Source organism: Eucyclogobius newberryi, unplaced genomic scaffold, assembly GCF_026437365.1.
Source record: "Eucyclogobius newberryi isolate DKJ021-1_F unplaced genomic scaffold, fEucNew1.0.hap1 SCAF_2, whole genome shotgun sequence".
NCBI classification, from domain to species: Eukaryota; Metazoa; Chordata; class Actinopteri; order Gobiiformes; family Gobiidae; genus Eucyclogobius; species Eucyclogobius newberryi.
In genome coordinates, this window is record NW_027315834.1 from 10,063,651 (window position 1) to 10,078,549 (window position 14,899).

The following is a 14,899-nucleotide window of genomic DNA, read 5'->3' on the forward strand; positions in this document are numbered from 1 at the left end:
GCAGCAGGTCCTTAATCAAAGTGCGGGCCCACAGCCATGTCTGACTCAACATGCTGACCTGGCATCAGCTCAGCCAACACAAATTCAACGGTTTTCAAAACATCTTTGCAAATATCTCGCGGACAACACACTTTTCACGCTTCATTGTAAAGAGTTGAAATAGTCTGTGAATACATTTAATATTTCTCAATTTAATAATTTGGTTTGTCATTAAAGACTGGACCCTTCTGTTTGTCTCTCTTTGCATATTATTGGCTGGCACAACATATTTGGGGCGTATCAATAAATTAAATATTGAGGTATTGTATTGTCTCTCATACAAAGTCTCTCAATAATATTTTATATTGTGTCATTACAAACTTCTCTGCTTAGATACATTGTTTTGCTGTAGCAGCTAAAAAACAGAGGGAACTGCTCCATTTCAGTGCAGACAACATTAAGACCTGAGTGTTTTTAGGATTCTTATATTTTAATTGCTCTGAATACGACAGTAATGATTCTCACCGGCGTTTTAAAATGAAAAAATAGCTTCTTTCACTTGTGAACAAGACCCAGAGATACTTCTTTTGGTTTAGGAACATAAACACAATGTATATGTCTGAAATAAGTACTTGTTAGTAGTTATATTTATAATTCTACATTATTTGTGGGGCCCGCAGTATTAAACAGGGGGGGCCCAGGCACAGGGTTTCAAGTAGAAAAGGTAAGGATGGACCTAATAATATTAGCCATACATTTCTGATGGAGAAATTAGCCATTAAGAGTGATGCCATTTACTCAACACTCTCATGTAAAAGCTGAGATTTATTTAGTTTTTCAATCTATTTATCAAGCTTTTTTCATGAGACGGACAAGAGAGTTAAATAGATTGTAGAATGGATAAACGTTGGTGCTTCGACCTCAGCAGGTTATGGTGGGATTGATAAGGAAAATATTAGACTCTGGTGGTGGTGAAGAGGAGGAGATGGTCGAGATGACACAGAGGAGGCTTTGTAGCAGCTGTCGATAAAGAAGGCGTCTTTCTAAACCCATTAACCCACTGATTAAAGAGGCTGTACCAGATTTATTTAATGTAAGAAAGTACAAAGTTATGGTAAGCAGCTGTTCAAATTAAACTGAGACCAAGGTTTGCTGTCTGCGTTTAATCATAGAGCGTTTCAGTCTCTGTTGCGACTGGAAAACCGGCTCTGAAAGTTGTGAAAAGCAACTATAAAGTAATCATGGTGAATACTTAGAATGCTAAAATGATAAATGTTTTCTGCTGCATCAGTTACAGCGCCTTGAAGTCATCTCTAATGTCCAAAAATGAAAGATGTTCTTAGTTTTCAGCTTATTTTGTAGCTATGATTACGTCTTGGCTTTCCAAACACCAAACTAAGAGGGTTAGAGTAAGAGTAAGCGGTGAAAAAAAACAGCGCGTGAAGGACAAAACAAGCTTAATAGCATGCTGTCTCGTTTAAAGGATTAAAATGAACTGAACCATACGAGTGCTGGAAGGAATCTGCATGTAAATCTCGACAACAGAGAGAGCGTTTCTCTGTCTGACAAGATTAAGCCTCTGCCAACTTTGTGTTGCATTTCAATTAAAGCGACAGCCAATTAAAGCGACACTCATCGACTTAAATCATTTATAGTTCTTTCTCGCCTCAGTCACGCTCGATAGTCACAAGTTAGTCCTAAAATATACTGAAATGTATCTATTTGCAGAGGTGGAAAGTTACTTAACTTTTTTAAATACATGTACTTCTTGGAGTATTTTTTAGAAGGGAGTGTCTACAGAGCCACGGCGCGCGGCCGAAACTGCATGGTTTTTTTGTGCCGCGGCTCCTGAAACTGCGGCTCTGCAGCCACAGCCTTTTTAGAATGCATATTTGAACTCTAAGGTGTATTTATACCTGTTGTACATATAAATTATAGTTTGACACCAATGGAGTTGGTATTTGTGGAGAAAATGTTAAAAAATCTGTAGATTCCAGTCATAGTTTTTGCAGAATTTACACAAAGATACAACTTTTCATACATTCTAAACATCAATTCAACAAAATAAAGTCGCTCGCATATATTTTTATTGGTAATTTTTTTTTAAAGTGACGTTAGATGCGTTTTTGCCCAGTGTTTGCTGGGTAATTTCCTTGTGTGATGTCATCAATTACTAACAGGAGGTGGAATTATAAACGTAAAAAAATTGCAATTCTGTAATAACATTTTTATAATTTTTCGCAAAATTCTAAATATATTTATCTTAGCTGCATTTTAATTCATGGGTCGTCCAACCTGTCAAAGCCACTTTAAAGGTGGTATGGACGATTTTTCGGCGATTTGAGAACGCAGGCGGAAGTGCACGTGTGCACTCCCCCGTGTGGACTGATACAACACACACGTGCGTTTGTTTATTAGCGCAACGGAGCGCATCGCATCGCTCGTCTCCCGTAGATTTCTGTCCACTTCTGCGTCAGCTCGAACTGTCTTTCTCCGTCTTCATTTTGCCCCGTACACTGAGGGAACTATATTATGATAGATCCATGCGCTTAGGCACGCGGAAACGTGGGGACGAACCGCACGCGGCTGCAGGTGAGCGATAGGTGCGTTTTATGATTGATACGTGGCATGACAAATGATTTATCCACGCCACGAGGAAATATGATAAAAAATTTGCTGAAAAAAATCGTCCATACCACCTTTAAGTAAAAGTGTTCCTCTTCCCACTGTGAGTAAGTCTTGACAAAATTAAATGATTTAACTTCTTTAGATGTATTTATTTTTAAATATTTGTTGTCTTCAATCCTTTGAAAATACCAGATTGTATGCATTATTTAATTTATTTCTTTTCCTTCAAATTACATTGATTTCAAATATTAAATCAGATGTTATGCCCAGAATTTTTACTTCAGTAATTTCTTTGTACTTTCACTTGAGTAACATATATATAACATATATATACCATACGTATATCATTCCAAACTGTAAAACAAGGCATACTCAAGATAATAAGTCCAAAAATAGTTCTGAAAGCCTGATAAAATGCATATTATAATCCAAATATACAGCCCATGAATGAACACATTGTACGCGTTCAGTCCTTCTCAGAAAAACACGATAGACCTTTGAACCGGACCCTCGTGACGATAATGGGATTGTGCTTTGAGAGAACAGGAGCCGACATATTACTGTGGAGGTCTTAGTGAGTGCTCTTTGTGCAGGCTTCTCCTCGTTCTCTGCTTCATCTGGACCTGATGCTCGGCTCTTATCTGCATGTTCTCGTGGAGCAGACTCACGCTGTGTCTGCTCTGCGCGCCACACTGTGAGGGATTAGGCCGAGCGGCATGTGGCCCACCGCTCTGATTCCTCTATTGATTTGACTGAGGAGCAGCGGCGGCGGCTCGTTGAATAGACTTATTACACAAAATAACGTGCATTTCTGACTGGTTTCAATCTCTTTTCTATAGATCTACCAGTTGCGTGCTGTCAAGATAATCAAGGCAAGCAGTGATTGACCAATAAAATCTAAAATGACCGTGTGTCACAACTATATTTCAATTGTTCTAAAATATATCCAAAGCTTGGCTGAAGTCACAGTGTCTTTTAGTGGCATCTACAGGGCACTGAGCAGTACTGCAGGAAGCTTGGTTCTTCTTCTCCAGCAGCTGCTCAGTCTGTGACCGTGTTCAGAGGCTCGTTCATGCTATGCTCTCTAACATGAGCTTTTAGAACCAGAGCAGACAGCAGCTTGTTTTAGAGGTCTGCACATGTGCTCTGTACATGTTTGTAATGATTAGACGTTAGTTAGAATTACAGGCGTTCTAGATGACATGTCACTTACTCAGTGGGTTTACATGCTAATGAAAAAACTGAATCATTGCTTTAATCCAATACAATCAGACATTTTCGTGTGCATGTAAACACCTTACTCCGATAGAAATCGGCATTCAAAATCTCCGATTGAGACACCCAGATTATGCGATTGCGTAATCGCACTGAAACTAGACAAGGCTTGTGCGCATGCTCCACGACCCACGCTGACTCATGACCCCAGAACAAAACCATACAAGGAAGCCGGTCGCTTACAAGGAAGAACACAACCGCATTCACTCACACTGCATCTTTATGTGCACAATAACTAACAAGATGAACAAAGCTGTACAACTGCTGTTGTTCAAAAATGTGCATGATAGTTGCTTAAATATGATGCAAAAGGTCAACCGGAATGGGGGGTTGTATTGGTCCGCTGAAACGACGCATATTGCCATCTAGTGACACGTTCTTGTCAGGAATTCGACTTTCTCGTCTGCATGTATACTTGGACAAGGACAGAGCTTGTCCAAGACCTCAAAACCAAATGTTATAAAAAACGTTTTTTTTGTTTGCGTGTAAGTGTGTAAGAGTGTTTCAGCCGTTGTAACTTCCTGAGCCTGACGAAGCTGGCAGGTCGCTTACACTCACCGCGCTTTCTGTATTTCTCTTCTGTATCTTATTACCCATTGAACTTAAAGTAATAAACACGTTTTAAGGACACAGGGTTGGACGCTTCAGGGCTGCAACATTTATTCGACTAATTGTGACTCGTCAGCTTTTAATAATGATCATAGTCATATTTTGATATTGTTATCTGGAGTATATAGACTATTAAAAAACACAGAATTGTTCAATCAAAATGTCATTTTTTTTTATTTAAAAAAAAAAGCAACACTTTATCTGTAAATCTTCTGGAAGCCTTCAGTCAGCATAATTCAACAATTATTTGATTGTAATGTTAATAAAAATCAATATACAAAAGAAATAATCTTTTGACTAGTCGACTAGTTGCAAACTAATATTGCTGACAAGTCGACTTGTCAAGCAATATCATTAATTGCAGCTCTAGACACAATTACAGCTGTTAAATGCTACACTGAGTACATAACGTATGATAAAGCCATCCCCAGCTCATGGAAACCATTTAATAAGGACGACATCTGAATGTGTGTAATGTTGCTTTGCTTTTTGCACCATGTTTTAGGGGAATAATGTAGAAAGAACTGCAAAAATTTGTATATTGAATTCTAAAATTAAGATTTGTTTTCATAATTTTACCTCATGTAGATGGCTGTGGCTCTTTTTGGCTGTGCCGAACGTGTTCAACTGTCATTATCGTTATTTTTGTCATTATTATTTTCATATAATGATTAAAGCTGCACTACGTACCTTAAATTTCCTGGTGGAGATGTTATTAGGGGTATACACATTGTTACTGAAGATTCATAGAGTTAGCCGCTTTGACCGCTCTGGGTATAAAGAGTTATTAAATATATTTTTGTAGCCATTTTGCAAGATGAGCGCCGAGGCTAATGCTCTCCAAGGCTAACGCTCTCTGAGGCTAATGCTCTCCGAGGCTAATGATCCCCGAGGCTAACGATCCCAGAGGCTAACGATCTCCAAGGCTTAAACTCTCAGAGGCTAACGCTCTCCGAGGCTAACATTCTCCTAGGCTAACATTCTCCTAGTCTAACGTTCTCCTAGGCTAACGTTCTCCTAGGCTAACATTCTCCTAGTCTAACGCTCTCCTAGGCTAACATTCTCCTAGGCTAACGTTCTCCTAGGCTAACATTCTCCTAGTCTAACGCTCTCCTAGGCTAACGCTCTCCGAGGCTAAAACTCTCAGAGGCTAACACTCTCCGAGGCTAACGTTCTCCTAGGCTAATGTTCTCCTAGGCTAACGTTCTCCTAGGCTAACATTCTCCTAGGCTAACGCTCTCCTAGGCTAACGCTCTCCGAGACTAACGCTCTCCGAGACTAACGCTCTCCGAGGCTTACTCTCTCCGAGGCTAACGTTCTGCTAGGCTAATGCTCTCCCAGGCTAACTCTTTCCGAGACTAACGCTTGGCCAAACTCACACCTGACAGAGCTGGTGTGGCCTTGTCAGCAGCAGGTTATCAAGTGCTGAGCAAACTTTCAAGTGGTCGTAGCGCGGCCCTGTGGGTGGATTTACACTTGAGTTAACGCACAAAGCCCAAACAAACGTAGTGCTGACTGGAGGCTGTGACCACACGACCCCTCCAGTGACTGAAGCTGCCTTGGTCTATAATACTTGGTCTAGTGGTTTCTTTTCCTTGTCTCTGTGAAGCTTTAACCACCAGAAAAATTACATAATGCATTTAACATTCCGTAAAATTATTACAACTTATTTGTTTTTTGATGCTATTTAGTGATCACTCTAAATCAGTCCTAATCTGAAAACAAGTTTGATTCAAAAGCTACATATTTGTACAGTTTTCAGGCTAGCTCTTGCCCAGATGTCATTCTCTTGGGAGGGTGCAGCCTGGTCGTTTCTACGGCAACACTCGCCTGCAGGGCATGAACGCTGTGAACGTTACCACACAGCTGAAGTCGTGCTTTACAGAGGCAGGGACGCTAACACTAAAGCACATATTTGAGGCCACGTGCACGCTGCAGGTCTTGACGGTCAATTCAGATTTTTGTCTCCCCAAATCAGATCTTTTTTTTTTGGAGAAGCAGCTCATAAAATGTGACTCAAATCCATTTCCATGTGTGAACGCAACATATCTTTGGTCTTTAATTGGCAAACGTTAATATTTTGTCTTTGTCATACGTTACAAAACCATCTCAGTGTAAAACTTCAATGGTTTAATGTGTTTGATTCCCATCAATAAATGTGTCTCCTTATGAATGTAATATGTGACTCACATAAGATCAATTCGAATCAGATTTTGGAAACACAAGACAACATAAGATAGGGACTTGAAAAAAATCACATCCAGGTCATATTTGGACATAAAAAAAATCGGATTTGACTTCATAATGTGTTGTTCAGGCCATGTTTTGTTGCGCCCTCTAATGGAACAGGTTGGTTGTCTCTTGGGATGATGTCAGAGTTAATCATTTGGGTGGTTATAGGCGCAGTAAACCATAAAACGAGAAGATATAGCAGCAGTAGCAGCAGCAGTAGCTCTGAAGAGCACAGGTCAGCTGACAGACGTGATTAGTTTCAGAGGACACAGTAAACCACAGTTGTGTAGGTCTTCCTCCTTATACGGCTTCATAACATCATGTGGATAAGTTTTCTGAGTTTGTGTTTAAAGACGCATCCACTCTTCAGATTTTTATTTTAAAATGTCCTGCTTAATTGCCCATCTTCAACGCTCACTGTGACATCTGTAACGCGTAAGATTCATATACAGTGGGTTTCTTTTTTTCTCAATCTTTTTTTAGGACTTCCTTCATGTAATCTCCACCTGCTGCTTCAATAGGATGCACTTTTTATTTATCATTTTGTTTGTTAGCTATTGCTTTTTTGTTTTAGAACACAGATCAAATAGAAATAGAAAATAAGGGAGAGGCATCCGGAAAAAAAAATTATAATAATGATAATATTACGTTCTGAATAATTGTCCCATTTTGTCAATTGTTTTTTAAATTTGTCAATTGTTAAGTTGAGTCCTGAGGTTTTTTCCTTGTCTGTTATGAAATTAGTCCAGTCCTTAATCGTCAGAGCGGTATGAGCCATCCATTTTTTGTGAGGGCCTTCTTCCCAGCTGCCAGGAGTATGTTCCAAATATAGATAGATAGATTTCTGTTTGCTATTGCATTTCATGCTTTTTCAGAAAAACGAGAACCTACAACCAGAAGTTGTATCTGGGTTATAATATAGTTTTCACTGAGGCATTTTCAGTGCAAAGCCAGTGAAAATGCCTTTTGCTTTTGTTCAACTACATAACTTAGTGTCACTTGAATTCTTCTCTAGGACAAACGGCGTAAACACATGTCCAGATGTTGGTGCTGGTCCTCACACAAACACATCTGGGGTTTCTCTCTTCAGTCACACATAAATTCACAAAGCTCAATCCATTGGGAGTTTGTGTCTGATGTGTCCCTGTTTTCAGGTTCAACTTTGAGGATGAGGACGAGATGCCCACCACAAACTTTGACACGTTCCCCGCTGCCATCCTCACTGTGTTCCAGGTGAGGCACAATGTAGAGATGTTGTGGTTGGATAAATATAGCAGCAAAGGTTTTAAAATATCAGCGCAAAGTACAAGTTAAAAGTTCTTTCTGCTCCTTTTATTCATTCTTTGTGTAACTGTACCTCACAATGTATAATAATGTATATTATATGTTAGGAAATAAATAAAATAAAATAAAATAAATTAAAACAAAATAAAATAATAATATTAAATATTAATAATGATAATAATAATAATAATAATAATAATAATAATAATAATAATAATAATTAACAAAACAGACCTTAAAACAAATAATTAGGTTCAAAATTTGTGGGTAGAGGTTTGAAAATGTTAGGAAAAACCATATAATTGATAAAAAATTGAGAAATACTCCTTTCCTTACATAAGATATTCTACAATCAATATCAGGTTCTTAATCCGTATATAAGGGTCTTTTCTATCTTAAGACCTGTTTAAACGCTGTGAGACTTTAATGTGAGCCTGAATAGACTGAAAGGTTCTTAAAGCTCTCACTGATAATCCTTTAATTAGTACAGGCTTTGTTCAGTCCTGTAATGCTCCACTCAGCTATGTACATTTCCTCCGAGTCTGCTGCAGAATCAACCGCATGATTTCAAATTAAAGGTGCGTTATGTAATCTGTTCAGCCGTTCAGATCTGTTATTTTTAATTTTTTTCTATAAACTTCTGTCAGTAAATTAATATAGAATAGGTAAGGTAAAAAGGTATAAGAGATATAAAAAAAAGATTATGGTAACTGTAGCAACTGACATCGACGTAGTTCCAGCAGCCGTTTGTGAGTGTAGGAAGTTACTCATTAGTACCACAAATATTCCATCATATTAGAACAATCAGAATAGTTTAATCAGTTCATTTTCTGGTCCTGTTTTAGCATTATTTTCTATTCGAACGTTGTTGCTCTTCATAAATGATTGACTATCCTGATGACAGAAACACCTTTGTCTAAATACAGATTAACATACAAACTATGACAATTACTTAAACAATTACTTAAACAATTACAAATATAGGGGTCATTGGTGCTTTTTTATTGTCTCAAAATATTACTTGAGCTCCATTTAACTTTGTGAATGATAATAATTATTCATTGTATCAGGCTGGTAATATCATTGTTTGTGTGTTTGGAGGCTCATCATTTTTCCAGTTTTACTTAGTGTGAGTTACTTAGTTTCTCTAGCATTATTATTTGAAGCATTTTGTTTCCGATTGTCTAATATATTGGGCCCATTGTCCCAAGTACAAAGCGATCAAAAGGGGAGATCAAGCACAACCCTGTCTCACCCCTCTTTCCAAAGTCTGTGAGTCTGTCAAGTGACTGTCTTCTGCTGTGTTTAATTCCATAAATCATCTGTGTGTGTGTGTAATGTGTGTGCTTTAAGATCCTGACCGGTGAAGACTGGAACGCCGTCATGTACCACGGCATCAAGTCGCAGGGAGGAGTGCGCCGCGGCATGTTCTCCTCCGTTTACTTCATCGTGCTCACGCTCTTCGGAAACTGTATCCTCTGAACACGGTCCACCGCCAGGGCTGACACTACGCTGTTATGTGTGCGGAGAGCCCAAATCTCACTTTTGTTATTGCTCTTAGATTTAAGAATACACTGTAATACACGGCTCAAGATATAACAACATCACAGTTTTGCGGTACGCGCCATAATCAATATTTTGCGCATGATATTCTGCTGTATGTCACAGTAAAAAAATATATATATATATACATATATATATATATATATATATATATATATATCTTGGCAATATATTGACACAACAGCCTACAATATGGATACTGTTTCACCAAAAATAGTACCTCGATGTAGTGATATTGCCACAAAGTATTTTTTTTGTCAATAGACTATTTATATGAAGCAGGTATATATATATATATATATATATATATATATATATATATATATATATATATATATATATATATATATATATATATATATATATATATATTTATATATATATAAAATTATATATTTCTATTTTAAAGATAAGCTGACTCCTAATTAGTTTTTTCTTCAACGCAGGAGTTCTAATCCCCTTGCAAATATGTCGGTTGGCGTAGTATTTAATTTTCCAGGTGACAGTTGGAACATATCCTTGCTCCAGAGGACCTGTGGATCTGTGTATTTATTTCATTCTTATTTTTTGCACCATCATTCATTCATTTTGTTATTTTGTCCATAGCCAATTTACAACTCAACGTTATGATAATATATATATATATATATATATATATATATATATATATATATATATATATATATATATATATATATATATATATATTCCTGAAGTAATAGATGATAAAAAACGCTAAAGATGCTGCAGACGCAATAAATCTACAGTCTCAAAAAGACTCTTCTGAATGTACAATATCATAAAATAAAATAAAAAGTGATTTGAGTTAAGTTACCTATTATAACGTCCAAAGCTTAAATCAAAGTAAAGTAAAATAATGATAATAAAGAGTATGGACAGTGGTATATTTCCCTTAGATCACTGATACACCGACATCTCATTCTCATCTCAAAGATAAAGTGATGATAAATGTTGACCCTCCAAAATCATTGTTCCGTCTTTTATTGCACTATATTTTTGTATTTCTTAAGCACGTCTCTAGACACGCTGTTGAATGTGTTTTTGGCCATTGCTGTGGATAATCTCGCCAACGCCCAGGAGCTCACCAAGGTAAAGAAGCTGTCCTTCTCCTGTATTATGACTATAACGCGTGTATATGTTGTGTATGAAATGTCAGGTAAAGGAACAATGAACTGCCCATTAGATATTTAAGTATTTTTATTAAGATACATTTTATCACCACACACCACATCAAAACTGGAACTAAGACCAGGAGCTAACCAGGACTAGAAAAGGACCAAACCAATTCTTCATCAGGAATAAACTGGGCTTGAACTAGAGCAATCGCTGTCATAGTTTTCTTCCTGTATTTCTGCTGTGTGCACGCCCCCTGTAGGCAGAAAGTGAGTGCAGCAGGTGAGAGCGAGGTCTATTTTGCATGTTATTTGCCATTTCTTTTGATTTAGTATTGTATAATTGAGCATGTCACCGACACTTTACCTCTGGAACTGTGCCAAAAACAAATGAGTAGAAACACTTAAACGTGAGCAGATAAACGGGCCACTTGTGACTCCAATGTTAAACACAGCTCCACATTATCCTGATCTATGCCAGAGCCACAGTAATTATTTTTGTAAACAAACCAGCAATATACTTTAATACGTGGACTGTGGAACTGTGAGGATATGTTCTGTCCAAAAACAGTCAGACTCGGACATAACCTGCTCGTTTTATGTGAAGCAGAGGCAGCTGCCTGCGCCATTAGACGAGGCGCAGTTTCTTCAGAGAGTTTCAAACTTTTATTACACCTGATTTCTGCTGTATAACTGTATGCTGTAATATGTTTTAATCGTTCAGTTTTAGGGGCTTGTTGACTGTACATTCAATAAAGAGAGGCTGATGTGAGAGCTTCTCTTATTCCACTGATACTGAAGGGAATTTGTGTGTTAAAACTCCCCTTTCTACAAGCACAACCGAGAAAACAAAAAGATTGTAACCTCAAATCTGGTTATTTGCTCCACTGGTGCATTGCTTCATTCGTTGTATTGTGTTTTCTGCCTTGTATCGATTCATTCAGATATTTAGTGTTGACCAATGATGGAGTTTTAAAGACATGTCAATGAATGGAATTATAAATTGTAAAGTCTTTTTAAGATTAGCTGACCTCACCTCGTCTCGGCAGGATGAAGAGGAGCAGGAGGAGGCGGCCAACAAGAAGCTGGCCCTGCAGAAGGCCATGGAGGTGAAGGAGGTCAGCCCCATGTCGGCTGCCAACATCTCCATCGCAGCGTAAGTTCAGGGGGTCGGAGGGCTGTAGGAGAATGTGACGTCACGTGATCGACCTTGTGTGTGTGCGTCTGTGTGTGTGTGTGTGTGTGTGAGTCTTCTGTCGCACACTCTGTGAATTATTCTGCGTCGTCTTCTTCATTTGTTGTAGGGTTGAACCAAAGTACCCAAAAACAGGGACTATTTAAGGACACATATTATGCAAATTTGACCATGAAACCATGAAATATCATTGTTCCCTCATCAAAGACATGGCCAGAGTTGTGTTAAACTTCATTCACGCTTGTTTTATCAATCCTCTGGGCCTCAGAAAACACTCACTTCTAAATTTCTATAAATCCAAGGCCATAAATTATCACCAGACTGAGCATTTCTGCGTCTTCGTTACAACTGCGCGCTTACATGTTGGGGAAAGGTATGCTTTTGTTTATTTCCCCATGGCATTTTCCTCTGCTGCCAGTAGATGGAGTTCTAACACCAATCCTGATCGGGTAATGCCTCGCATGTAAAGCAATGTGTGGTTTCAGTAAATGCATTATGTAAACATGACATGCCAAAGGAAGGTCACTTTAAAGACCAATGACAACTCAATTTGTGCATAATATGTGTCCTTTAAAGAATAGACTTATTTTGGACAACAGCTCATTCAGATTTGGCATGTTTTGACACATTTTCTACAGATAGAACTTGCAAATAAATACATGAAATATATATATAATTATGCTTTTTTGTTATTAACCAACATCACACAGTCAAAAAAATGTATAATATATATTTTTTCCAACGTCTAACAACAACCTAAACGGCAGTCGGATCGGAATTTCAATTTATATCTAAATTTACTACACTACACGCGCTACACTGTAAAAAGTTTTTTTTTTTTTGTATTCCCGCACACATTTGTGATCGTGTTAGACCCCCGGGGGCTCTCGTCTGCTGTCAAAGAATGCCTGACAAGATATGAAACACCCCTAGCTTCAGAAAGATCACATCTGCAGTCCTCCCTCCCACAGTCTGACACACACAACAGCGGATTTGCATATTTCTCAAGCTGTAAATGTATGACGAGCTTTGATCAGAGGTGGGTGGACCAGAGAAAACTGTGGTCAGAAAAAAATCTTGCGTACAATTCGAGTAGAAGTAGAGTATAAAGATGACTGAACCAGGATCTTGTAAAAGTAACTAACCAGATGGAACATTTGAAGTAAGCGTAACTGCAATGACACAACATATAATGCGCAAATAATCTGACGTTTTCAAAGGATTGACATGAAAAATATCTACGTGTCTGAAGGAGCGGTGCAGGAAACACAACAAAAATCATTACATTTCATCAACATAAAGCTTTGGCCTGTCGAAGACTTCAAACGATTGTGATTTTTCAGGTCACGATATAAGCGTAAGAACTATAACGAAGAACAAGTGTGATCATTTTAGACGCATTTCAATTCAATAGTTAGTCTCCAAAAAGTGTAAATTGCTTGTTTCTTTGTCTGTTTAGGAGACATTAACTTGACGTTATCGTTCTGAAAGTCTGATTTTATAAAGCTAGTCACAGACATTAACAGGCAACATGAATTGGTTGTGTTGTCAACAATTGTGAATCATCCTAAAATTGTGACGACGCTTTTTCTCACAATAATCGCAGCATGTTTGATATACATACAGTAGAGTAGAAAAGTATTAAAAAAGTGACTGTAAAAGTGTTACCCACCTCTGGTTATAACTGTCTTAAACACCTTCAGCTCTTGTCAGACACGTAAAGTGATTAAACGGTGTCTTTAGGGGCGGGGCTACATTCCAAACATGTCCATTATCGTAGATTCCAAACGGTTCCTTAATTACCCGATCGTCTTCAGCTCACACCTGGGTCTCGGCTTTCCGATGTGTCTGTGTTCTGCGTACTCGATGTGTCTGAGTGTTTTTTGTCATACTGTTTTTAGTAAAATGCCGTGTGCTTTTTGCTCTTTTGTAGTTCCAGTGTTACATTACAGATGCCGAAGGATTTAAAGTTCAGAGCTTTTAGAGTCCAAAGAGCAACTGAACATTTGTGCAGCTTTGGACATTGTCAAATTGTCTTTGTAAAAGCAGCTGCTGGCTCCTCCAAACCCTCCGATAATATTCGTACAGTTACAACTGTATTACTAATCTTACACCGCACAGATTTGCCTTTCTATATTAGTTAAAGTGCCCCCTACAGGTCGGACGACTCATTGAACTAAAACGCAGTTAAGATAGATATATTTTGAATTTTGCTAAGAATTATAAACATTTTATCACAGAATAGCCACAATTTTTAGGTTTTTAATTTCACTTCCTGTTTGTAATTGATGACATCACATCATAAGTAGAAAGATGGACATTTTAAATTAAACAGATTTTAAATTGGATTTTCTTTGTTAAATATATGAATGAGTGAAGTCAATTTAGTATATTTAGTAAATTCACTAAATATTTGTTTTAGGGACTTGTAATAAAGTGAAAATATCCAGGCAGAATCCATGTAAAAGTTAAAATTCATTTTTTCCTTTTATTTTAGGGTAATTTTTTATTTGTGGCTTTGGAGATTAAACGGACCCTGATGCGTCCAGAATGATTGATTTTACTGGAAATAAGTGGGTTACAGCTTTATTCTTAACATGTATATCCAGCAGCTTGAGAGTTCCCTTTTATAAGATGATGGACAAAATGGAATAAATAAAGAAAAAGTCCAAAAGTCCTATTATACATATACGTATCAAATCCATCCTCTTGTAGGCAATTCTTTTTGCAGTTTAGAACTACATCCACTGGACATTTGAGGTGAAACACTGGACAAAGCTTTTCTTTCTTGAGTTGCTGCCGTTCTGAATTGCCATGTTTGTCTCACAGTCTTTTGTTTTATTCTGCATGGACAGTTTTGTAAAGCAAAACTGCGAGCCGCACTCGCGCAGGTGCTCCGTCATCAGCAGTCAGTCCCTGTGAGTTCCAATTACGATAATCTCCTGCTCTCCTGGCTCCCCCCCCCCCCCCCTCCCCATGGCCCCTGAATGCACCATCTCCA

The 14,899-nt window shown here is 37.9% G+C and overlaps 1 protein-coding gene across 1 annotated transcript in view; it reads left to right on the top strand.

Moving 5' to 3' along the window:
* The window catches only part of LOC140366953 (voltage-dependent N-type calcium channel subunit alpha-1B-like), a 197,768-nt gene that overhangs the window by 105,228 nt on the left and 77,641 nt on the right, over positions 1 to 14,899 (top strand). Inside the window, exons 15-19 of the mRNA XM_072453216.1 lie at positions 7,878 to 7,956; positions 9,361 to 9,478; positions 10,613 to 10,680; positions 11,753 to 11,859; positions 14,754 to 14,816. Coding sequence (XP_072309317.1) covers positions 7,878 to 7,956; positions 9,361 to 9,478; positions 10,613 to 10,680; positions 11,753 to 11,859; positions 14,754 to 14,816 — 435 coding nt within the window. The remainder of the gene's footprint in view (positions 1 to 7,877; positions 7,957 to 9,360; positions 9,479 to 10,612; positions 10,681 to 11,752; positions 11,860 to 14,753; positions 14,817 to 14,899) is intronic.